This window comes from Ammodytes marinus (genome assembly GCF_949987685.1).
Source record: "Ammodytes marinus genome assembly, chromosome: 10".
NCBI lineage: Eukaryota > Metazoa > Chordata > Actinopteri > Uranoscopiformes > Ammodytidae > Ammodytes > Ammodytes marinus.
Window position 1 is genome coordinate 18,421,763 of NC_137214.1, and position 27,216 is coordinate 18,448,978.

The 27,216-nt window shown below is 41.6% G+C and overlaps 1 protein-coding gene across 1 annotated transcript in view; it reads right to left on the minus strand.

Moving 5' to 3' along the window:
• slit3 (slit homolog 3) overlaps window positions 1-27,216 on the minus strand; it is a 231,700-nt gene that overhangs the window by 19,312 nt on the left and 185,172 nt on the right. Inside the window, exons 19-30 of the mRNA XM_080035179.1 lie at window positions 24,125-24,288; window positions 20,587-20,719; window positions 17,134-17,202; window positions 16,909-16,980; window positions 15,429-15,500; window positions 13,062-13,133; window positions 12,800-12,882; window positions 12,590-12,670; window positions 9,735-9,859; window positions 7,361-7,458; window positions 3,105-3,244; window positions 421-514 (exon numbers count right to left, since the gene is read on the minus strand). Coding sequence (XP_079891305.1) covers window positions 421-514; window positions 3,105-3,244; window positions 7,361-7,458; window positions 9,735-9,859; window positions 12,590-12,670; window positions 12,800-12,882; window positions 13,062-13,133; window positions 15,429-15,500; window positions 16,909-16,980; window positions 17,134-17,202; window positions 20,587-20,719; window positions 24,125-24,288 — 1,203 coding nt within the window. The remainder of the gene's footprint in view (window positions 1-420; window positions 515-3,104; window positions 3,245-7,360; window positions 7,459-9,734; window positions 9,860-12,589; window positions 12,671-12,799; window positions 12,883-13,061; window positions 13,134-15,428; window positions 15,501-16,908; window positions 16,981-17,133; window positions 17,203-20,586; window positions 20,720-24,124; window positions 24,289-27,216) is intronic.

The window sequence follows — 27,216 nt, forward strand, 5'->3', positions numbered from 1 at the left end:
GTGGCTTTCCAGTTTTACTGACTGCTGTCTATCAGAGAGATAGTCCCTAAACCAGCTACATGTAGAATAATCAAAACATAGAGATATGGATGTGATTACTGTGTGTGTGTGGGCAACAGGCTTTCACTCATGATTACAGATGATTTACTGTATAAAGAGGTGGCAGAATTCAGGTCTTTTCTACAGCCCATGTTAAGAACTTCTTTATAGAAAAATCTCTTCTCGTTGGGCAGTAATTGAGGAGATCAAATGTAGATCTGAGGATCACGCAAATGTTTACATTATAAAACGGTTGAAGGGAGAGAATTGTTACTAAACATATTGTGAGCTTTTGACTTTTTGCTACTGTAACTTTGTTGTCACTTTCAAAGACATGACCTCTGAGCCTTTTGAGTGCTGATCCCCTGACCTGTCACTCACCTGTAAGTGCGGCCGACGTGGACGCATTTTGAGTCGTGCTGACACGGGTCGAAACCATGGAGACAAGGGTCAACCACCTCCTCACACAGGTCACCTGGTGAAAGAGAATATTAACACGTCATTCATTCAAATTGTTTGCATTTCTGTGTTAGGGTTCGTGTTGTTTGCAGATGTGCAGCATCTAGCCATCGACTCGATTTAAGACATTTTCCACAATGAGTAGAAATTGCAGAGAAAACAAGAAAGAAGAGTAATAGAAAGACGGATGTAAGACAAAGAAAAGAAGAAAAGAAGACGGAGGAGAAAGCCTCTCTAACCTTTCGACACAGAAGAAAAATTAGAAAAAAGGACACAAGGGTGGAACATTTTCTATATGTGTCTATCTTCTTTAAGGATAATGTGCAGTGGAAGTGCACACACACACACACACACACACACACACACAGAGGGATTGCATTATCAGCTTTTTCTCAGAGCTGATGGAGATGGGTGGGTTAATAGGCTGTGTAGCAGTGGCTACGGTCTGCAGATGTTCTGGCACACACACACACACACACACACACACACACACACACACAGAAGCACACACACACACAGAAGCACACACACACACACACACACACACACACACACACACACACACACACACGCACACACACACACACACATGCTCCAAGGGTGTGAAGGGTTAACAGCATGTGTACAAAGCAGGCAGTAGCTGCAGTTGCTCATATGAAGGAAGAGGGGATTGAGAAAGGTCAAGCACATTTCCATTCTTCTCTGTCTGCTTTAATGTAATCCTGCTGCCTCGCTCCCTCCTCGTCCGTCTCCAAAGCTCTTCCATCAAGTCGCTTTTACAAGCTTGTTTTTCTGAGCTATGGTAAACTCCCCTCCCCTGCATCTCCTGAAACTGAGATCTGAAATTCTAATGCCACAGCAAATGTACAAAACTGCAGTGTGAAATGAAAATTCATTTCAAACGGTCCAATCTGCACTATAGGGCCCCCTTGGTGGGCAGGCTATTTCACACTTTGGACACACAAAGATACCAGAGACACTTTGAACTGTATCTCGGGCTTGAGTTAGAAGATCAGTGCGCTATAAAGCAACACAACCGATTACCAGCAAAGGTTTCGCCAATGTTGAATACTTTTAAGAGCCTGATAGTCTTTTTTTTTTATAACAACAATTTTAGTGTTGTGATTAAAGTTCTAGTTACAATTGAATGTGTATACTAATAGTGTTAGGGGGAAATATCTCACTCATAAGGTCCATTTGATTGGATGAATGAAGATATAATATGTTGCAGAGATACTGTATAAACACTCATAGCTTGGTATTTAAATCTTTTTGGTTGATTCTTTTTTTGTAGGCAAGTCAGCAACCATCAAGCAGAGGAAAAGGGAATCCTATTTTTTTGTAATCGAAGTACCATGCAGCTAGACACTTTGGTCTGGCTATGGAGATATGTGAAGAAAAAAAAAACTAGTGGCCTTGTTGCAAATATATTAACAATGGATATTGATGATGTAATCCCAAGAGGAATATTTCTGATAAATTGACTGACCGAAAACCTCTCTCATGACATAAGCATTTGAAACAAGACAGAATGAAGAACTCTCACCCTCATGTTCCAGTTTGTAAAAGCATGGCTTCTTTCAGTTTGGAATGAAACTCTGTTACAGGAAAGCTTACATGAGCAGTTTAAAAGGTCTTATGACCTAAATCTTCTTTCTTCCTTCCTCCCTCGTTGGTGCAAATATGACTTGACAGTCTTGGTTGCTGAGTTTGGAGAAAAATCTGAGGGACTAGCAAAGGCCCGTCCTCTTAATGTGACACCTGATGATTACGCCCGGTTCACTGAGCTGAGCAGAGGTTTTGAGCCAAAAGGACCAGCTGTGTGTGTGTGTGTGTGTGTGTCTGTGTGCAACAGCTGTATGTGGTAAGGTGGCTGGCAATGGGAAAGGCTTCTCTATGCCAACAACGATAATGACATGGTGCGTGTGCGGGCGAGTGTGTGTATATTGATTCAAATCCAGTGTCAAAGGGGCCCAGCTGTGTGTGTGTGTGTGTGTGTGTGTGTGTGTGTGTGTGTGTGTGTGTGTGTGTGTGCGTGTGAGTGTATGTTTTAGAGGACACTGTCACAGATAGAAAAACTTTACTGTTAAGTCAGCAGTTTAACCTCAACTTGCTGGACCAACTAAGGCCTCTCTCCCTGTTTCTTCCCCACTTTCTCTCTCTCTCTCTCAAACACTGCTTCTGTCCTTTATCTGCCCTTTCTTTACTCTTTCCCTTACTATTTCTACTTTTCCCTCTCGTAGTACACAGTTTTTCTTTGCCATATATTTGGCATTCTTCCCCTCTTTTTCTCTCTCTCTCTCCCCTGTGTGATTGCTCTTTCAACCTCTTCTAGGAGCAATTTCAGGTCACTACTGTCCATTACAAACTTACCATCCAGTAAAGTTGAATATATGATTGTTTTATGTGGAGGGATTTGGTCACCCTCCCAGTCTCTCAGGAATGAAGAGTGTTTTGAGAAATATTGGAGAGCAGAAAAAGACGGTGTGTGCAAGCTTGTGTTTGTGTGTGTGTGTGTGTGTGTGTGTGTTTGTTTGTTTGTGCGTGTGTGTGTGTGTGTGTGTGTGTGTGTGTGTGTGTGTGTGTGTTTGTTGGTGTGTGTGTACCTGTGTAGTTGGGTGGACAGACACAGGTGTAGTTGTTGACTCCGTCAATGCAGGTGGAGTTGTTCTCGCAGTCGTTGTCCTCACAGTCATCTGGGTTAATCTCACAACGCTGGCCCTCGAAACCAGGCGGACACACGCAGCTACACACACAAACACACACACACACACACACACACACACACACACACACACACACACACACACACACACACACACACACACACACACACACACACACACACAGTGAGTGATATAAGATGACGACTGGACCAGATCTGAGCACACACTCCTTCTGCACAACTTGAGATAAAATCAAATGGTCCTGATCAATGGGCCGCTCAACATCATTTACTCTTAAATGTTTCCTTTTTTCTGTGCTGTTTTTTTTCCTTTACTTACATACAACTAGATACCACCAAAGGATGTCTTTATTTTGTGATCAAACAAGAAACACCAATTCCTGGCTCAGTATAGAGCAGAAATGTAATTTAAACATGGCCAATTAAAATGTCAACGATTGTGTACCCTTTTATTGTTAAGCTTTTGCACAAAAAACTTTAGAGAGCAGCAGTCGTCCCTTTTGATCACAGTCATTTCATCTCTGCCTTTCTTGTTTGGGCACATTTCATCAACGAACATCACGCGGCAAAGTTTCTCCTATGTCTATTATCTAATAAGAAAGAAAAAACAATCCCAACCTGCTGAGATAAACTTTTCTCCTAAATTGATGCCACCACTGTTGGGACACCGCCCACCTGGGCAACTCCAAAGGAATTATCAAAGCCTCCTCTTCCTCCTCCCCATTCATCTTTATCATTCTCTTTTTCTTAACCATCATCAGTTTCATTTCACCCTCCTCTCTTCTCACCAGCCCTTGATCTCTCTCTCTCTCTCTCTCTCTCTCTCTCTCTCTCTCTCTCTCTCTCTCCCCACACCCTTCGTATCTCTGTCCGGTTAACTCCTTGTAAAAGATGACATGCCCTCAAAAACACGAACACACACACTAGCTAAATTTGACCAAAGCTGCTGCACTCGCTCGCCCTTTCTCACGACTCTATTCTTCTGTCTCATGAGTCAAGTTACTTTCATTGGATACAATAAATTTTACAGCAACAAGACATTTAGCAAGGGAAAAGTTGTTTCAGCACAAGTGAGTAATAGTTATCAACCCACACACTGACTTGTAAAACACTGTATCCTCTATCCCTCCAACTTTCTTGCACCTGTTAATCTAATTATATTCTTCCATTTTTTGTGTCCTCTCTTTTTTCACTCCCACCCGACTTATCTAATCTAACTTTGCTGTGTCGCAGACTTTTTCTCACGCTTAAACTTATCTTACTAACTCTCTCTTCCCACACCATATATGATAGCCACTGGGTGAACCCCCACCTATTCTGTCTGCTGCTTTCAGAAGGCTATAGATTTAAAACCACATTAAGACCCTTACACAAGTTAAGCCCCTGAGATACAATGTGCTTATTAAGCTGTCTAAACATATGAGTGTCCAGTTTCCTACCTTCACGGAAATCCCATTAAGAGTCATATTTCATTCTAAATAAAGCCCCAAAACACTTTTAACTGGTTTCCATCAGAACCCGTTTTAAAAATGGACTGCATCTATCAACAATAGTCTATGTATGTGTTTGCCTGCAGAACTGAAAACAATTAGATAGGAGCTGCTAAAAGCTGCACAGCGCTTGGAGCAATGGGCTTTAATCAATGTTTATATCAACAATTTCACTTAATAACATTTTAAACTGTGCAACACCCTATCCATGCAACATGCAACTGGATGTCTGTCAGCACTTTCAAGCATTACCCTCACTGCAGAAATAAAATATTGGCATTGGGCTTGGTTACATTTCTTTATCGTCTTAAACTTATAAAGTTGTTAGGTTAATAAGCAGTCATTCATCTGCACAGTCAGTCTCAATAGGAAGGCAGTGAAGAAGGAGGAGAGATAGCGAAGAGGAGGAATATTAAAAGAACATGTAGGAGTAAGAAAGAAAGAAGAAAAGGAAAAAAGACACTAAAGGTTCCCATGAGAAACAAACAACAAGGAAATGCAAATGAGGGGAGCGCTGCCGGCCCAGACAGGGTCAGAGAGCACTGTTTGACTAATCAAATCCCAAGTCTTGACATTTAAAGCATATAGTTTGACAAATGGCTCCCTGCTAAGACCCAAGGCTAATTGGATTTATTGAATATTCCCAACTGATTATACAACATGTTAAAATGTCAAAGGGGGCCTGGTCTCCTACTCTTTCCCCTTTCTCTTTCTCTGCGTGCCCCTCCGAGGGCACAAGTATGTATACCTGTGTTGGTATTAACATTAAGAGAAGACCTGTAAAGGGTAAAGAGTCCCCTAATAGCATTACCATGCAGGATGTTAAAGGCCATTGGCGCACATCAAAGCTATACAAAGGTCAGATGCCTTGTTAAGGGGTCTCAAGGAAGACAAAGATATGGTTTAGATATTTATGAAAATTGTTGAAATCAAAGTGGCTGTTTGTCATGAGTCTGGGACAAAGATGGATTTCTTTTGCGAGAGACGCAGGACCCTAGCAGACACAAGACATGCCCATGCATACACACACATACTTGTAAATGTGGTGCGGGCTGTTCTGTTTAGAATTAAAATTAAAGTCTGTCTTGAATTTATCCTGTTTTTAAACCATTTTATTAACTTTGGGTCTGTGGTCTTTTACCAAAGTTATATTTTGTCTCTTGGCACTTATTTCCAAATTAACTTGGGCATACTTGCTTTTACTTTCTTGGTCCAGAAGGGATTAGTCATGAGATGATATGGGACATGGTAATGCAGTGTTTAGTATTTTTAGGTTACGGCCAAAGAATATTTCGTCACAATTCTAGAAAACGTTTACAGCACTTCAAATAACTCCAATAAATAAAAATAGCCTTGACGCCTAGAGGTGTGAGCAGCAGGTTTTAAGATCCTTTATCAGCATCTCCCCTCTCCACTCCCTCAACAACTGCCACTGGGAGGTTCTTGACCCCCACCGTCTCCCGTGGAGCTGCTCTGTAGCCACGAGTCAAACTGTGATTGTGTCGGGCAGCTCCCAGGTGTGAAGCTGTGAAACTGTATGAATGTGAAACAGGGGATTCCTGGAAAGGAGCGAGCAAATGCAGTATACGCTTTCCCTCAAAAAGCATTTAGATGAATAAAGGGGTCAGGCACATTATGGACTGTGGGTTTCTGCTTAATGTTATTACAACAGCCTGAAACACTAATAAGCAAAACCATATAGAATTGTTTATTAAATGAAGAATTTCACGTGAACATATTTTCACCACATTTGACACATAGTATTTTGGAGGTGATTACACATCCATGATTTCACATTAAACACACTGATTTGATTACATTGTCACTATCTTTCTTTTTTTCTTTTACACTTTTGTCAGAATAAGACTCTCCTATACCGCTATGTGGCTGCATTTGGTTTGCATTACAGATGCTCTTCATCAGTCATGCACTTGTGTGTTATATGTAAAAATTTAAATCACAACGCTCAAAACACACAGATTCCACATTTACCAAGTGTAACCATACTGTGTAAAAAATGTACATCAGGGTATAAGATGCAGGTTATATTATAGTATACACTGCTAAGCATAATTTCTGTGTGTTCACAAAAAAAAATATTCAAACAGATGTACACTATGGAAACAGTGTGTCGACAGATTAATGCAGAATCGGTTAAGAAACCCCCTTTGGAAAGGGCTCCCCAAGGCCCACCTCACAGCACACACACACGAGCAGGAAAACACATCATGAGGTCAAAGTGAGTTGTTATCTCGGGTAATGCATTGTCCAGTGAGGCAAGACTGTCTGCTCTAATCAGGCTGTCTATATTTCTGGGGGCACAGTAAAGTTCATTTTCCATTAAGATGAGAATACAGGGTGAGCTGGTCAAAACGTCTCCACTAATAGAGAGGGATGGCAGGTTAAACGGGGCAATGATATTTGACCCACATCGCATAAAATGGATCCCCACAGTACTTCTTTGAAATTAGTCTTTCTTGTTTTATTCTTTTCAATGACCTACACGCAGCATAGAAAACTGAATTAATGGTTGTTCTGCTTATTTAAATAAACTGGAAAAAACTGCTAGTGGCATGGAGACACACTCACACGCAAATACAATCGTTTTTTAGTGATGAAGAACACATCAAATGTTTTAGAGTAAATACAACACATGGATTAAGTTACTCAAAGATGTGTTTTGTACCTGAAGTGGTCTTCCTGGCCAGGCTGAATGTGACAGGTTCCTCCATTCGAGCAGGGGAAACTAATACAGGCGTTGATGGGTATTTCACAGTTTTGACCCTGGAGGAGAAGAGAGGACAAACAAGTTAATTGAATTATTAATTAGATTTTTCTCATAGAGATAATTAAAAGTGATAAGGTCTGTGGAAGCTTTTCAAACTGCTACACTTTAAAACACAGTCCCTGTGAGATCTCCCTGTGGCTCAATATTGCATTCTGTTTCTTCCTTCCCTTTCCCTTTCTGGTATTCATCTTCATTTACTGAGACAAACAAACAAGCAGCAGAAGTGATAGCTACATGCTAATGATTGCTCTTGGTGGTGCAAGGCTAAAAAGCAGTCGCCCACCACCACAGAGACATGGGTTCAATCCCTGGCACCAGCATAACAACACTGTTTATGTGAAGCTGCTGGTGAATCATGTATAATCACAGTGGCCAAATCAGGTTTTAATCAAACAGTGATCACAAGTTCTATGAAAAGAATGTTTTTGTCCTTCATAAAAGCTGACGTGAAGAGAAGGTTGCATGCAATGTCGTCTGCAGGAGTTAGTGTTTATTTGTACTAAAGAGTAAAACAAAGTAAATCTTTTTCCTCCATAGTGTATAGTTCAGATAGTTCCTTTTTACTTTTTGGGGGATAACTTATTTCTGAAAACTTTTGTTGAGGTACACAGCCTGCAGGGCGATAGAGGGTAGAATACATTAACTCTGGAAGGTAAATCTAAAAATACAGCAACTTCTCAACAAAATGCTCCAATTTCCCATTGAGCTCTCATTATTAAACACTCACACTTATCAGCTTACACATATGTTTGGAGTATGCACACATCCACACACACACGATATGCACACATGTAGACCAGATAGAGACTAGTGCCTTGATTCATTGCTCTTCTCACCACACACCTGTTTTCTAAATAAACAGCGTCCACCAGGAACTGTATTATGTGTCCGAGTCCTAGATGTACACACGCACACGCGCATGCACACACACACACACACACACACACTCTCTCTCTCTCTCTCTCTCTGCATTGAGCCCTACGGCTGTAGTTTCAAACCGCCAAACCTTTGGCTGCCAACTCACCCACTTCCTCCGATCAAAGCAGAAAAGAGGACATTAATGCTTGCTTTCCCTCACCATTCATCTTCATTATTTCCTCTCCTTTTACTGGAGGTATTTGTTTATGTTTTTCTCTCTTTCTCTTCCTGTCTACCGCTCCCTCTTCCTCACCATTCCTTTCCCTCAGATGTTTTCTCACTGGATTTAAGCCTTTCCTGCTACATTTATTTCTGGTTTCTTATACATCCACCCATCTCTCCCTCTCTCTCTCTCTCTCTCTCTCTCTGTCCTGTAGTTCAAGTTTCCCTCGCTTGCTCTTCTCTCGCTCCCTCCTTTGTTCTCCGCTGCTTCTTATTCGATTCCTCTAACACATTTTAATTAACGTCGTCCCAGTGGATGCCGGCACAGAAAGCAAAATATACACACAGACATATTCTCACACGGGCGAATGGTAGGCGCACACACACACACACACACACACACACACACACACACACGCACACACACAATGACAATCCCTGTTTCCCAGGCTGTGACCTTGGCAAGTGATGTTTTAATTAAAGTGAGATAAAGGCTTTGTCCTACTGTAATAGCCAAAAGGTTATGAAGTGTGTTTACGCATGAGACCATAAGAGTATCTTTTAAGTCCTTGCATATACACATACACGCACGCACACATGCACACGCATGTACGTACGTATGTACACACACATCCACATACACACAAAGACTGCCACAGACACACATGCAAACAAATTGCTGGGTAATCCGACAACTAGCCTAAACATCCATACATCCACACATGTGCACAAGCTCACATATATTCCACACATACCCAATGCAAATCACCCTTTCACTAGTAGATTTGCATGTCGTCCCTAATGCAGGGGTCTTGACAATTATTTCACCCTCTGTCATTTTGATCAGTCAATACCTCCAGTGCAGCCAGCTGCAGTCATCATTGATGAACAGGTAGATACAATATGCATGCCAGGCCGAAGCTATACGCCTGTTAATACTGCTAACACCACATGTCTTACGCAGCAGCATTGCTATATAGAATACCTTTCACAGCTCTCAATCTCAGCATGCAGCTCCTATCATGAACCGGGTTGTAAAATGTGAAAGGGTTTCTTCTTCCCCTGCTGCCTGGTTTCCATATCTCACACACTTTTTTAGGAGAACAAAACATGTGCTCAACCTAGTATGTTACGTCAGGTTAACCTTCTCCCTCCCAATAATGTCTGTGTCTGCTGTAATCTAGTGACTCACTTTGAATCCGTATGGACAGGTGCAGTGGTAGGTTCCAAAAGCATCAGACACACAGGTTCCATTGTTTTGGCAGGGTGCTGCCAGGCATGGAGTGCACTTGGACATCATGGTGATATCTACAGGACCTGAGTGAGAAGATAAGAAAAATACAAGGAGATGAGAGTAGAATGAGATTGGGGGGGGGGGGGAGAAGGGATGAAGATAATGAGGCATACCGGAGAGAAAGAAGGTGTCAAAGGCAAATAAATAAATAATTATGGTCATATTGTGCTATAAGGCGCTCCCAGAGACTTCATATAATGGATGGTGTGCTACCAAAAGGCCTTACAGGGTAGGAAAAGTCCGAGCTTAGGAGAGCAATAAATATGATTTGTTTCAGAGGCCAGGGCATGTAGAAGCGACGAGAAGAGGCAGAGAGCATTTGATTCAGTGGGATGATGTAAGGTACCTCTATACTTCCACAAGAGTTTGACCCTTGCACCTGAGTCACAGTCCTATTTATATTCCTACTTTCTTCTAGAAAAACCTGCTCCATGCACAAACACACACACACCACTATGGCTGTGTGTTACAGTTTCTTTGTGCATGAAATCCTGGTGTTCCCAGACATATTTTCTTTGTGTTAAATTCCCGCTCCTAGACACTTTTCTCCTCAGGTCTGAGGGAGCAGGGTGCCCTGGGGCAGGGAGTGTGATAGGTCCACCGCTCCTGTGCTCTGTTAGGTATACAGTATAAGTCAAATTGAATTGAGGGGATTGGGATTTTCCTTTATTTATGAACATAGATCCCATCCTCACTCAAATAGCGTGATGTATTACTGACCAAGATAATCCAACAGCCTCAGCAACCTCACATACCACTTTAAACAATGATCCTTGATACGTAAAGACTTGATTTCTTTGGCTAGTTAGTTACTCTAACAGCTGCACAAAGCATTCAGAAAGTCCCTTACTCACATTAATATTATTACCTTTAAAGCTAATTCTTAGCTGTTTGCTGCCTCCAAGCCTGTGCCTGAAACTGTTTTCAGAAATGCCCTCAATATCTCAACAGATTTACAGACAATCAGTGTGCTCCAAAGAGGTGGAGAGGCCACACACAGAATATCTTGGCGTAAACACCAGACGTTTTTAATTTCTTCCTCATTGCTGGAGCCAGTCCCAGTATGAATTTGTTGAAAAGGCAGAGTAGACCCTGGACAGGTCACTATAGCCTATATCACATCACACCACACAGTAAACACACATGGAGGGAAAAACACATTCTAACTCACTTTTAGAGCAATGGGCAATTTAATGTTATGATTGTCATAATCTAAATGTTTTTTTGGACTATGTGGGAGAAATCCAAACAGCCAGAAACCGCACACAGAAATCTACTGGGTTTGTGTTCATACTAAGAGCTGTCTTAGTTTTAGGCAAGTGTACAAGTCACTGATCTGCACATGCACATAATCATGTAAAACTAAAACCCTTGGCAGCCCACCTCACCTAAAAACCCTGAAATTCGAACCCGGGTCTGGATAAATGTCTGCGTTTTAGACAGAGCCCAGACAAGTGGAAGGGGGAAGAAAATCAGGTCAAGAATCCAAATACTTCAACAATCTAAACAAGGAAAATATCCAAAAATCCTTAAGAAAATGTAAGACTTTTCTGAGATAATGTGACTGAATTAAAGTTGACATAAGGAACTGTAGAAAAGAGTCAGAACACAAAAGTAATTCACTTCACAGGATTTTGGCTTCCCCTTATCCGTTATTTCTTTTTTTTTTTTCTTTTTTTTTTTTTTTCTTTTTTTTTTTTAAGTGATGCGGTACATGACAAAACAGTGCGAGACATGACAAAAACACCATTGTTTGTGGGACAAGACTACATGAACACGTTTGGAACACGACAAGCTGTAGGAGACAAGACGACAAGCTGTTGGAGACAAGACAAAAAAAAAAAAAAAAAAAAAAAAAAAACGACAAGTAATAAAAATAAATAAATAATAATATATATTATATATATATATATATATATATATATATATATATATATATATATATATATATATACGAAAAAAAAATACATATATATATATATACATATAAATACAGAAATAGACTAGTAGCTCATGGCATATTGAAATAGTGGATGTGAGTGTGTTTGTGTGGGTGTTTGTTGGGAGGGAAAAGTACTGAGGCTAACTTCTGTGGGTGGTTGTACAGGTAGAGTTTGGCAGAGTAATTGAGAATAAAATCAGAAATTAAAGTAAATAACTGGATAGTGCGTCTCTTCCTCCCCTGCTTCGCTTCCTCTCCCCATGAAGTCACTCCCCTGTCTTTTATTTTATTTTTTATTAAATTAAAACTTTAATTCTTAATGAGGCAGGAGGGGCTCATCTTCCAGTCGCCGCTGGACCCTAGGGAAGGCTGATGGATTGAATTTATATAGCGCTTCTCTCGCACTCAAAGCGCTTTTACAGGGCTCCAGCTATCATTCATTCACACACAGTCATAATGGAGGTGGTGAGCCATTCAGCGCCAGTGGCCCCTCCGACCACCACCTCAGACATACCGCAGTCGTATACATTCACACCAGGCAAGGTGGGTGAAGTGTCTTGCCCAAGGACACAACAACCATGACACAGGTGGCAGTGCGGGGATCGAACCGCAAACCCTCTGATCATTGGCCGACCCGCTCCGCCACCTGAGCCTCGGTCGCCCTTATCCGTTATTTCTGTGTACTAAACTCACTGAACACAGGGATTGATCAAGTGTTTAAACAAGTATGGACACTTAATATAATATGCTGTATCGGGTGGTAATAATGGAACAGAAGGAGAGCAGTGGGACGAATAAAAAACTATTTTACCTTTGCACTGAAATCTGTTGAGTGGCGTGGTGAGGAGTAGCCTGTCAGCCATGTCAGGAGGCCCGGTACAACGAGCAATCCCTAAAAATAAATGAATAAATTGAACACACACTTCGCTCATATCAACAGCATACTTTGCAACGTTCTACTATGAAATGTACATAACAGGAAATGCTCCACGATTGTTAGAGGGATTTTTCTTCTTCTTACCAGGCTCTTTAAAGCCAGCCTTAACCCACTGAGAGAGCCAGCGCAGGTCACAGTTACAGTACAGGGGGTTGGCGCCAAGAGCCCTAGACACACACACACACACACACACACACACACACACACACACACACACACACACACACACACACACACACACACACACACACACACACACACACACACACACACACACACACACACAATTAACAGTCTGCAACACTGGCAACCGGGGACGCAATCAGATACTGTATATAGTACTCACAGGTGGGACAGAGCAGTGAGGTGGTTGAAAGCGCCTTCTGGTATGGTGGAAAGGTCGTTACCATGGAGAGTGCTGGATGGGAGAGAGACAAATGAGACACAACACTGACCTCGTTACAAATTCGAGAAGGTTACTTTTTGACCCATTGTTCATTTTAAGGTGTAGTTTTGGGAAGCATGTGAAATGGCATTTTAACCTTTGACTGCAATCCAGGACCCTTTTAGTTAACTATTTCATCTTCTCCATCTACCTAGACCTATGACTAATGCTGCCACCATCACTGTCACGTCTACTGTACTTTAAATTAACACCGCTGCTAGTATCAACTGATTGATTTGTATCTAGATTCAACTTTAATGCTGCATTTAAGGCTTGTCCATACAGATGACAGTGCACCATTGACATTTTTTTACAACAAATACCTGAACAAACCTACAGCCTCATATTCATCATGTCAGAAGTACATGAAACTGACAGAACAGCCGCTTAAAACACTACATTTTCAGCAAACTAAAACACCAACCGTGACCTGCTGCATGCTAAATTATTCAAATGCAGACACGCCTGCAGCCCTTTCTAAAATGGAAAATAAATAAAATATTTATGAAAGAATAACACAAAATAAACAGAAAGCTTATTTTCATTGTTGGCCAATAAAGCTCGTCTCTGAATGGAATATAAACTGTCTAATATGGCAATCTGACAGGCCATGGTGTGGTAGTGTAAAAAAGACAAAGTGTCACAGAGACAAACTGCAGGCTGTTGGTGTGAGTATGTGCGTTTCTGTTGTGTGCCTTTGGGTTCGTGTGCACGTGTTGAAGTGTGTAGATGTGTGTGTGTGTGTGTGTGTTTGTGTGTGTGTGTGTGTGTGTATCAGAAACTTTTGTCTCTAAGGGCTCAGACACTGCAGAGTATGTGTGTGCTTTGTGTTTGCCTTTTGAGTGTGCTGCCTGCTGGATATAAGTTCACATTCCATTAGATCGAAAGGGCTGTAGCAGGGGACAGCTATCAAACCACCACTATTGGAAAAGTGTGTGTGTTTGTGTACGTGTCTGGGTGATTTTTTTTTTGTGTGCATAATTCAGTGTGTGCATGTTCAGGTCAGTGTGTACCAGTGTGCGTAGCTTTGCATGCAAGCGTACCAGTTTGTGTGTGTGCATCTCTTTAATGTCTGTGTGTCTGTGCAACTTTATGCCTTCTTGCGCACCACCCTGTGTATGTGTGTCTGTATATCTATGTACTGCGGTCTAACGGCCCCCGTGTAAAGGCTGGCCCAGAGGGGGTTGTGGGTAATGAGGAAGTGACAGTGATGGCTGCCTGGCAACCAGTTGCTATGCGGTGGCAGCGAGGGATCAGTCCCCACGGCAACATCAACTTAAATGAAAGGAAGAATGGAGGGAAGAAAAAGAAGTGATCTAGACGTCTGCAAGGTGAAAGCCTCATAAGAAATATCGGCAGAGAAAAAAAGTTCAGATCAGCTTTTCAATCATTGGGTTTAAGTTGAAAGTTGTATGTACTAAGAGATCTTTTGGTTTTGCCATTGTAACCAAATCACAAGGCTTTTGCACTTCTAAGTGGCAGTGAAGGGAGCAGATGTTGCTCTATAAATTCCTTCCAACAAACCTCTAGGGATTTAATTTAACTAGGGATGAAGACACTGCTTTTCAGTCTGGTGATAAGCTACCACACACATATTCAATATACCAATTAATATTGGTTAAATTTGAGTTGCTACATAGGAGCAATGAAGGTGCAAGTGTGTGTTCCTACTTATGTGTGTACCGCATACACGGTATGGGTATGTTTATGCGTGTGAAAGGATGGTCGGGCCGCCATGTTCTTGTGCAGATTGTGAGTGTGTGTGTGTGTGTGTGTGAGACAGAGGGTGGACAACCAGATGGATGACTGAGAGAAAAAGAGGCTGAAGGTCGATTCATCAAACACAACATTGGGCGGGGAGAGAGAGAGAGAGAGAGAGAGAGAGAGAGAGAGAGAGAGAGAGAGAGAGAGAGAGAGAGAGAGAGAAAGAGAAAGAGAGAGAGGAGGGGGGAGGATGGATGGATGGAGGAGAGAGAGGGAGAGACGGCGTGGCAGACACAAGGGGAGAGAGGGGTCAGGCTGTGCAGATAGCGAGGGGAGTATTAAAGAGGAGATGAGAGATTGTCACTTTTATCTTTTTTTAGTACCCTGAAACAACAAATGATTGGGTGGCTGTGGGCTCATTTTCGTGACTAGGTCTTAACATGGCACTCGGCCTGGCACCGAGGGAGTGATTAAACTTTGATTTAGCTCAGTGCTATGACTGGCGAAGGGGAGAGTTGCATATTGAATCCACTGCGGCACTTGAAGATGAAGCTTGTGACTCACAGCAGGCGAAGTGCCTTGAGCCCGTCGAAGGAGTGAACCGGGATGCAGCGAATCTGGTTGTAGCTCAGGATGCTGGAAGACAGAGGACATGAGCAAGGTCACAACAATAGCCTACTCAGTTTTCTAACTAGGGATGCTGTTTTTCACCAAACAAACATTTTCTTGCATGTACTAATTTCAAATGGTTTCATCACTAAACTATTATATGAGAGGTGACAAAGGAGATTCAGTTTTTACAGTAAATTAGTACAGAACAGGTCACGATGAAAACAAGGTGAAACAAAACAAGGGGCCCACATTTGAAAGGAAGTAGACAAATGAGTTCTTTACAACTGCCAGAGGCCAGGTTGAGGCTTTTGGAAGGTCGCTAATGAAACACAAGTTAAGCTCAGCAACTAATGAAAAGGCAGGAGACAAGTGAGTTCTGAACAGGGTCCAATGAAATAAATCCTAGTGTAAAAAGCTGAATGTTTCTTTCTGATATGTATCTTCACCACAATAATGGTCTAGAAAATAAATGTGTTTTGGCTAATGATCCAATAAAGTATATCATAATCATTAATACTGATAAGCAATAGGCCTAAAGGTGTCTCAGTAGATAGGATTACTAGCGTATGAGTTAGAGAAAAGAGCCAAACAGCTCATAAATCCACAGATTAAGAAAATTGTATGTGGAAAATGAAATAGTCTCTTCTACATCTACCTCTTCCGCTCTTGGCAAGGTGTGCCTGAGCGAGGCATTTAACTCCTAAAGTGTTCCACTGATGCTATCGTGGGGGCTAACAGGAACATTCTGTGGTTGCATTGGGAGGCTCCCAGGCGTGAATGAGTGCCATTCTAAGAAATATGAAATGGGACATTCGCTGGAAAAGAGCAGATGTCCTTTCCCTGGGCACACACACAATCCTGTAAATTGATGTATAATCCATGTCATAGTTAAGCTAAAGGCAAAAAAATAAAAAATCCAAAAATCAGATGATTCTAGCAATAGACGGAATGTGTATGTAAGATATAATGGCAGAAAAGAGTTGAAAAGAGGGGCATTTACAGTGACACTTTACATCTAAAGCGGATTATAACAGTATAACAGGTTCATTGAAGTGAAAGTGCAGTTTGGAGAACTTTTAGGACTGAATGGGAAGATATGAAATGGATTTACTATGGTAAAGCAACATGATGATAGAAGGAGATGATAGGGGGATGCCTGGGATGAGGGGTTGGGTAGAGAATGGAAGAAGAAAGAAAACAAGAAAAAGAAAACGAGAATGCAAGTAGTGGGAGAGAAAAAAGGAAGCAGCAAAACATGAAGAAAGGGGGAGGAAAGAAGATTAAGATTAATCAGAGCTAAGAGATGAAGACATGGATTTATGTGGTGGTGTATGCCCTTACAGACGCACACACAGCCCATTTATGACATCAAGAAATGGGCAGAGCTGTGTGTACGAATGACTAGGTGTGTGCGTTGCCATCGGTAACTTACAGTGTGGCAAGTTGAGTCATGTTGCTGAAGGTGTACGCGGCCAAGGTGCTGATGCTGTTGTTGCTAAGGTCCCTGTGTTGATACAAGCATAAATACACACACAAATAAAACACATGTTTACAGAGATTACTGTATGTACTGTATATGAATGTCAGCTGTCTAAACTGTCTGCACCAGGATTTGGCATATTTGTATTCTGTTCAAGGTTACGTGAGTGGTACATACACCAGTGACAGCTGCTTCAGGCCTGCCAGCTCCTTGGGTACAGATGTCAGCATATTACCCTCCAGGTAACTGCAAGGAAAAGGTGCATAGTTAATGCAATATGTAGACACAAACGTCTGTCACATTAAAGAGTGCAGGAGACGGAGGACGGGAAAGGCAGATGAGAGTAGCGGGTTGTAACTTTGGGTTATGTCGCTGGAATGAGAAATGAGGTGTTGTTGCCTAACCCAAATCTACCTTTATGGCATATAACATCAGGGTTCTCAACCCTCACGCAATGAGAGTGAGACACACGCATTTCAGGCAATTCACACGCTCCACGCCACACCTTGCATTTCTCAGGCAAATTATAACTCTGCCAAACAATTTTTTTTATATATAGCCTAGCTTCGATAAATCCTGGCCTTCACCACCATCACCTAGTGTTGCCACCTTATTTATACTATCTATGGTTGCCACCCGTCCCGTTTTTCCCGAAATTGTTCTCTTTTTTCACCAGCTGTCCCGAGGAAGGAAAAATCTCTCCCGGGACACAATTTGTCCCGTTTTTTGGGGAAAAACTCATTCGTTTTTTTGGGGAAAAACTAATTTGATTTCCTTCGTTCAGTAGTTAAGGCCGTTTCACACGGGCCGTGGCGTTTGTTGCGCCCACTAATGCATTCTGCGAGAGCCGAGCGGGCAGAGAGAAGGCGCAGCGTTTCGTCAGGCTACACGACAAGCGTGCAGGGGCGGTCCTAACGATCTCGGGGCCCGTTTCAAGACCCTGTGTGGGCCCCCCACATTTATTTTTTATTTTTTTCTATGAATAATGCTTGTGCATGCTCCCCGCAAAAATAAAAAAGATTGTGGAAACTAGTTGGTTCATAGACGGATTATGAGATAATAGGCCCAGACTCTTAAAGCCCCCCCGCCCCCCTCCCTATCCAGTCAGTTACATTGACTGTTCCGCAAAGATACATACGTTTACTGGCATAAACATATTAAGGGAGTCAGTGTTTCCCACAGGATTTTGGGATACTGTGGGAGATATCCTGTACCTTGTTGGGGGGTCCGGGGGCATGCCCCCCTGGAAGAAAATTGGTACAGTTTTAAAGTAAAATGCATCAATCTGAAAAATCAATCTGGAAAATTTAGATTTAAATCAAATCTTGAGCTGCAGAAGGAACATTATTTTTCTTAAACAGGCAGCACTCTTTACTCTGCAACTGTAAAAACATTTCAGAAGATTGGTCTGCAGACCCATGTTATATGATGGAGGGGCCCATTGCAACAGATACAGGGTGGAAAGCTACTTTTTATGAACAGTATATAATTTACATGTAGAAAGTTTATTCCTGTATGTGTGTGGGGGCCTTAGAGGCCCCTCATGAAGCCCATAAGACATAGCTAATAATGCTTTTGTTTTGCACTTGCTTTTCGATTTTTCACCTACTAGTTGAGGGGCCAAGTTGGTTTTAGTGCTCCCACATTCAAATGCGGACGCCGAAAGAGTCTTCGCCATGGTTGGTCTTCACCAGCACCAGAAACAGACTAGCCCTAGAAGGAACATTGTCCTCCATTATGATGGTCTAAATGGCTGGTGTGGAGCCACAGTGCTTCAAGTGGGAGCCAGAAAACCCCTATCCTGAAGGCCTCAAAATCTGCCACTCGAAGCTACAACAGCGAGCATCAGTAATATCCAGTATCCATATTTGCTGAACTGAACTAAGAGTTTTACTGAAATAACTACCCCGAAGAACTACCCTAGGCCTACACCCATCTCACTAGTCTGGCATTTGGTATTAATCCAGTTATACTTTCATCATAAAATTACTACAATAGGCTATATTTTAACTAAAACAAATAAATTATATTGAACTGAACTTGTGTTAAAAACCATTATTATGCTTTAAATTAATAAATAAACACACAATAAAATTTCGCTCGCGCGCTTCGCGCGCTCGCATGGGAAATCCGCTTCTGTCTCACTCTAAACAATTTCCAAAAGTTGAGAACCCTGTAACATTAACCAGAGGAGTATACTGTTTTCAATATTGAGTCAGCTGTGTCTACGACTTGAATCTTAACAGCAACAGAATAAACTTATATTTTCAAAATGAGCGGATGATCAGCTAGCACTGATGTAGAGAGGCAGGAGGCATATTAGCTTAGCTAAGTATAGCATAGGCTATGCTGCATAGCATAAAGACTGCAAGCAGAGGGAAACAGCTAGCATGACTCGCTCCAAATATGGAAACAAAAGTTTATTCATCCAACCATCCATTCCGTACAGGATTTCCGTAGGTTGCCTGGAAACTTCACAGTGACCACAGTATTTCAATTTAAAAAAGAAGGTTTATGCTTTTTAAGTGAATGACTGTGGGAGGCTATTTCTTTCAACCAATGAAGACAAGAGTACAAGTGTCTCATATTAGTTCCATCCTGTAGCTTCTAACACACATTTCAACCACTGCAAATGCACAATATTCATCCACTGAGCCTTCTGTGTTCATGAGCGTGTGAGAAATAATATGATCCGTTGGTCTCTGCTCCTCTCTCGGGTCATAAGTAGGTCATGTGGACAGTATGATGGAGTGTCCTCTTCAGCCTGATCAATACCTAATCACTGCTATTGACCTCGCAAAGCAGGCCTATTTCACAGTAAGAGAGTTTCTGTGTGTGTTTGTGTGTATGTGTGTGTGTGTGTGTGTGTGTGTGTGTGTGTGTGTGTGTGTGTGTGTGTGTGTGTGTGCAGGCATCTGTGTGGGTGCGCACGTACAAGTGCATGTGTGTGCAATAATTCACCTTCTTCCTTAGAGACTTTCATCCTACTTTTCTCTAAATTTCTTAAACTTGATTATCATTGTTTTACCCTTGTTCTATCCTTCATCAATTTCAACAAATACAACCATTATAGACATTCTACTTATTGGTCTCTTTCTTTATTACAAGGACTACTACTGGCTTGAATTTAACAGAATGTAGCAGCTGCACTATACAGGGAAACAATAAATACATGCTTAAAAGGTATGTTTGGAATTATGACATTGGAAACACTCAAGGACCCTGTCTTCCTGTCTCCTTTGGTTTGGCCTTATAATGCATTAGGCAGTATTTAACTGTGCGCCGTAGATGCCTTTTAGAACCTTTGCAATGAACTTACCAATGAACCCATCAAGTCAAGCAATACGAATGAGAGAGAGAGAGAGAGAGAGAGAGAGAGAGAGAGACTGTGTGTTTGAGTGTGTAAATGGTTTGTTCATTCTTCAACTAGCAGAGGAAAAACTGCTGCATCAATCGGTTCGGGTGCATGTATAGTAAATGTCTGTTGATATTGATTGGCTGTTGTGTGGCTGTTTGAACAAATGTGAAGGTGTACATCCTTGTGTTTGAGATTGTGTGTATGCGTGTGTGTGTGTGTGTGTGTGTGTAAGTGTGTGTGTGTTTGTGTGTGCGTGCGCATGCGTGACTCACAGCTCTGTAGTGTCCTTGGGTATGCCCTTGGGCAGAGAGTGCAGCCCTCTGTTGCTGCATCGCACCACGCTGTCTGAGCACGTGCAGACGTCGGGACAACCAGACGCAGGGAGACAACCATTATCCTCAGAACCTGGAGAGAGAGAGAGAGAGAGAGAGAGAGACAGGGAGGAGAAAAAAGAGAGAGGGGCATTAGGGAGAGGTGGAGAGAAGGGCGGAGAGGCATGAGAAGGATACACAGAAGGACAGAAAAATGAAAACCTTTGTACAGAGGTGTGAGAGAGAAAATCAGCAACAGTCAGAGGGGAAAAGGGGAAGAAATGGGCTCAACACTTTTAAAGAGAATACTTTATAATCCATATCAAATGTCCAGGGGGCTGCTAACATCAGCTAGACTGGTGTGTTTCAGCATCTAGATCAGGACCTGCAGGGAGGTCAAAGTCATGTTAAAAACCCTCAGAGGGTTCTGGAGAAACCCTGATAGAACAGCCTGCAACAACTTTAAAACGTGTTGTAAATATATAGCAACAAAAAGAGAGTTGGCACAACATCTGCAGTCATCCATATTACCGGCAATGTTTCAGCTGTGAATATCCTGTATATCAATATTTTTTTTACCTTGCATGATATACTTCTAAAAATGTCGTAACCTGCGCTTGAACATGTGAAGTCTGTTGCTTTTTGGCTTTGAAATTACAGCTTTAGTCTTGCTGTAAAGAAATGAAAGGTTTTTAAAAAACAATTTAAAACTTAACAGCTGTACTGTTAGACATGTCTGAATATGCACCCCACCCCCCCACACACACACACACACAAATGTCCACAAACAGATGGCTGGGATAAAAAACATCTGAGTGACCGTAATCATTTAACACCCAGAGATAAGAAGGATCACAGACTACAGCGTTGTTCTTGGCTTCAAACTTCTTCCATTTCCTTGATTGACAGACACACACACACACACACACACACACACACACACACACACACACACACACACACACACACACACACACACACACACACACACACACACACACACACACACACCCCAGTCCCAAATGTAAAAGCTGAGTTAAAACCATAATGATGGATAATGAGAACTGGACACTAAGCCAATCATAACACGATTGCAATCCGGGTTTGGGTGTGTGCGTGTACTTGAGTGTGTGGAGAGAGGAAGAAGGGTTGAGAATGAGAAAGGCAAAGTTACTGTAATACTCATAACCATTATGATGTTCATATTATGTTGTGTTTGTGTGCATTTATGCCAATTTGGCGCCATGTGCAAAGATTATATACATGATTGTATGCACGTTAAGGTGTTTATTCATGCACGCCCAGAATGATGCACATTGAGTTTGTTAAAAAGCTTTATATCCCTGTCCTCTGGCCATTTTATCAATTACTTTGTAGTTTTCTAATTGTGCTAATGTCTAAATGTCAAGTAAATGGGTGCTTATGTGCCCAATGTGTAGAGGTGTGTGCGCAAGTGTACTGTATATGTGTGTGTCTTATCTGATGTGTGGAGCTTGTGAGTCCACAGGGAGGCGTAGCCGTGGGCTGACTCACTCTACAGTTGGCTGATTGGACTAACATTTAAATCTTCTCGCAAATTCAATTAACTTTACTTTTCCCCCGGCTAGCTCTAGACAACTTAACAGTCATTTCACTCAACTAAAAATAGGCTGTATGCATGTGTGTGTGTGTGTGTGTGTGTTTGTGTGTGTGTGTGTGTGTGTGTGTGTGTGTGTGTGTGTGTGTGTGTGTGTGTGTGTGTGTGTGTGTGGTCTCTCTTTGGTTCTATTAGTTAGAGAACCAGTTTGAGATTTACACCGTCAGAGTGCAAAGACGTTTTACCGTTGTCAGGAGGCTATATTTCCCCTGTCTGCTACTTTGTTTGTCTGACTGTTAGCAGGATATGTTCAAACCTTTGAGGACAGTTGGGCTTTGAGACAAGAAGAATAAGTTTACAGAGCCTAGGCTTTTTTTCAGGGTGCACACAGTACGGAGAGGTAGCAGATTTTAAAGAGATTTTGCCCAAATGTGATTTGTTAACAAACATTCTCCAAAACCGCTAACGCCATTAAGGTTGGAGATGATCTAGGTCTTTGATTACTATCATCAAGCAACAGTCTGTGATTATGAGATAAAAGTAACCCATATTAAATATTAACATTTGTACTGATTAATTTAAATCAATTAGTTTATGTAAATTACATTACATTGGTTTGGATTAGTATTGGAATAAGCATAGAGTTAATATTAGATGTGATCTCAGCCATTCAAATGTGGGTGTAGATTTATGAGTGTGTGTGCAAGGCAAGAATGGATATTAAGATCTGATACAATCTTATATTTTCAGTACTTGAACCGACCCGGCTAACTACTTTCAAGTCATTTCCAGTAAATGGTCGCAGCGCTGCTACAGGAAATTAGAAACGTGTAATGAATTCAAAGAAACTCGGAAGGGAGCGAGTGCGGCAGAACGAGATGGAAAGAGAGAAAAGGGGAGATTGAAAAAGGTTTCAAGTGAAAAGCTATAATGAAAGGAAAAAGGGGGGGAAAAGAAGGATGTAACAAGACAGCACAGCCAGACCACACTTTGTCTATGGCGTCAAACTTGGCGGCTGAGCCGACGGCCTTGGTCTCTATAGGGAGGCATCGTCGCGGTAACAGCAACGTCACTGACGAAACCACAAGCTGATGTCATCTATGGCTGCTGTTTGCCAGTGGTTACTGATGACTTTGTCCTCACAATACCCCGCTGAGGATGTGTGCGTATGTGTATCCGCTGGCTTTAAATGCATGGGATGATGGAAGTTTATGCAATGAGTGTCTGGAAGGATTGTTAAAGTGTAACACAATAGACGAGAACCAGGACTGTAAATATGGCAGACTGCAGTCCAGTCCAGTACAAACCAAAAGCCAACCAACCCGCTGATTTATCAGTAAAACCGCCCTGAGAACAATTGATATTCCTTGTTATTTTTAAGGGAGATACAGGAACTAGAGCATTGTATTAAGGCAATCAGGGCACTCACTAAAACCCTCATGTAAGATGTAGTCCTAAGAATGTGACAAATAGGCTCTGTTGCTCACCACCCAGTGCATCATTGCAGAAATTTCATTTTATTTTTCAAATTTTTTCATTGCGACTTTCCTCTATAAAGGCTTTCTTGAGGAATGGAGAATGTTTTCAGTAATTGGGAAATAAACTTGATGCACCAAGACGTTTAATTCACCTTTCAATCACTAGACTCATGCTCCTATCTGTTCTTAACACATGGCCCCCTGAGTGACACATGTCATATAGTTGAGCTAGGTCGAGCAATTCTAGCTTTATTCCCCCATAGAATCCTTATGGTTAATCTTTAAGCGACGCTCATTTTGTGAGCAATGTTAATAACAACTATGTCAATGGAAAACCTGAACAAATCAAAAGCAAACACTTAGATGAGTAATTGCGGAGAGAGAGAAAGAGAGGGAGAGAGAGAGGGAGAGAGAGAGAGAGAGAGATAGAGAGAGAGAGGCTTACCGTCGCATGTGAAGTCTGGGTTGGCCACGTCCTGTATGGGGATCTCCTTCAGGAAGGCTGGCTTCTGACAGCGAGGGTTTCCACTCACCACTCTGGTCTTCTTCAGCCACTGACCCAGCCAGGTAAGATGACAGTCACACACATACGGGTTGGACAGGAGGTTACTATGCAAAAAAAGAAAATCAAAGATATAAAGACAAAGAAATGGAAATCCTTGAAACCTGGTCAAATACAAAAATAAAATAAATGGCCACTACTGTTAGGTGTTTGGTATACATTTTGCTGCACAATAGGGCTGGGAGGCATTAAGGAAATACCTTATACCGGGTATTAAAAGATAGCAAAGGTATTCCTTAAAATACCGTGGATACCGTCATAAAAAAAATGTGGCGGTGTGTAATGCATGGTGCATGTATATAATAAATGCCTTCAGAGTGTTTTGTGTATGTCTGTGTTTGAAGATGCTTTACAAGTGATGACAAAACTGCTGTTAATAATGTAGGTCTTATTTGTCAATTAAAGAACCTTAAACCTGCCACACACGTATCACGTGACGGCCTCTTAGACAGAGAAAACAAATGCAATGGAGTTGTTCCCCAAATAAAATGCCACTGCTGCAATTTGGCAGCATTTTGGTTATCGACCAAATGACCAGGGAGAACCAGCTAATCTGGACAAAGCTGTACGCAAGATTTGCATAAAAGAGCGGTAACCGCCAGAGATGGAAACACCTAAAATCTGTGAGCCTCTCAAAAAACAAAATGTCCTTCTTCTCCCTCGTTTGGCACGTAGATTCATAGTTGTGATGTGTTCAAGTGCTGTCAGTAAAAATAAGTATTTGGTAAGGTAAGGTCATAGTGATTAGTTCAATTACATTTTGCAAAATGTAGCAATAGGAAGCCTATACCGTAAAGGTATTACCGTACCGTATACCGGGGTATAATTTGGGGAAGGTTTAAAGGTATTAAAAAATGGATAAAGCCCAACCCTACTGCACAATCATAGTTAAATATGTTTCAACGATATAATCAATTCCTAATATAAAAGGACACACATTTGCTTAATACAAATAAGAATAATACCAATAAGTGTGGATTATATATAGCTGTTCTTTTTTGGTCTTTCATACACTTGAATAAATGCAGATGGAAGACAAGAAGGGGCCGTGAGGGAAAGAGAACCAAACAATTGCAAAGAAAAAAAGGTTATCAGTTATCAAAGTACAAAGAAGATGAAAATGGAGAAGGAAAGTGATAAGGGGGCAGTGAGAAACTGTGAAAGAGAGAAAGAAAAGAGAAACCTCTCTTTGCTTTTTGTTGCTTTTCTAAGACTGCTCATGTAATATTGATGCTGAACCGTATATCAACTGAACAGTGTTGGAGGAGCCATCAACAGCACGTACTAGACAAGTAGCCCATTTAAGTTCTGCTGACACATCAAACAGGCTAGAGTATCAAGGGTGTTGGGGGCACAGTCTTCGGTCAAATCCCATTTTCCTATTATCTGTTACTAGAGAAAAAATCTTGGGAGTTTTTTCCTATAGCTTTGGTGCAACTTCCTCCAACGCATCTATCCACTCAGGTGTGCAGAGATCTTTATAGAATGTATTATACATTACAAAATGTATCTCTACCTACATTTTTGGTCTAATCCCATTTACACAAATGTTTACCAATGTAAAATGAAGTACAAATTACCTATATAAATAAACCCTGTAGGTGAAATTCATATAACTACTATACTATGTTGTTGTTGTTATCAAATCACTGCCATTTTAGAGTCAAACCAGGTCAGTGATGACTTTTTAAAACATCAACATTCAGCTGTGAGGGCAGTATAACAATGACTTTCCCCTCCTTTGTCCCGCCTCCCCCTGACAAGAGAGTATAAGTGTAAGACTTCAGCAGTATAACGATTAGTACATTAAAAGGTCACATGTATCTCTTTAACGATGACGGTGTGTCTCCAAATTGTGTCAGGAGTTGTGCACTGTGCAGGCAGCATATTGCCTTTTCACTGTGTCTGCTAATAAACCCGAAGGTTGCTGTTTGTTCTACAATATTAATGGTGTGCTTCTACAGATAGGGAGGACTTATTTCCTCATTTCCTCGTAATGAATTGACCTCACTGCGAGGCAACCAGACCTAAGCTTAAATCCCTTCCTTCCTTTTTCAGTGTGTTAATCTTTTAATTAAATGGACAAACCTCCAATTTGAAAACAATGCGCTAAAAATGGAGAAGGATAATAGCAATGGTATAGGAGTGAGAGAGAAAGAGAGAAACACGAGGAAAGATACGGAAATGAACATAGGGAGTGTTAAAAAAAAAGCTCTAGAAATGAAAGCTATCTGTCTTGCTCTCATGGAAGACAGCAGGCAGGTGTTGCATCCAAAATCAGGTGTTACTAAAGAGGCCGGTGCAAAACTATGAGAATATATACTAATGAGAATGGAAAGATGACAGGGAGGAGGCTATTGTAATATCTTTCCATTTTTGTTAGTGATAATCACTAACAGCCCCTCTGAGCAAACCTGTCTGTATGCAGCAATGCATCCATCTATCTTTCCACTGTCTCCATTGTCCCCTCTCACCTTCCACCATTTTCTCCCGAAAAACTCAGTGTAGCAGCTTGAATTAAAGATGACAGGTACATAGCAGGACAGAGAGCAAGAACAAAATGTAGCATGAGGAAAAGAAGGAGAGAGTGCAGAGGGTGTGAGGATGTTTGCCATGGCATGTCTGTGTGTGTTCATGGCTATATATATAAAAGTCAACCCGTGATGTTTTATTGAGCTGAGAAAATCTATTATTTGCAACCTTTTACATCTGGGTGGTCAGATGGTGGGAGACGCACACACACACACACACACAAACTTGAAAATATACGCCATCCAAGTATGCATGTCTTGCTCACAGCAGGTATGTGCATCTTTAGTAAGATAAAAACTCTGGTGGCATACTCTTTTGTGTGTCCCCGTGTGTGCATGTAGGCGCAACAAATGTCCATGGATTCAGACCATTCTTGTCGATAATGATGGAAAGGTGAGGGAAACAATGTCCAGAGAGCAACATGTGTGCAAGTGTGTGTGTTT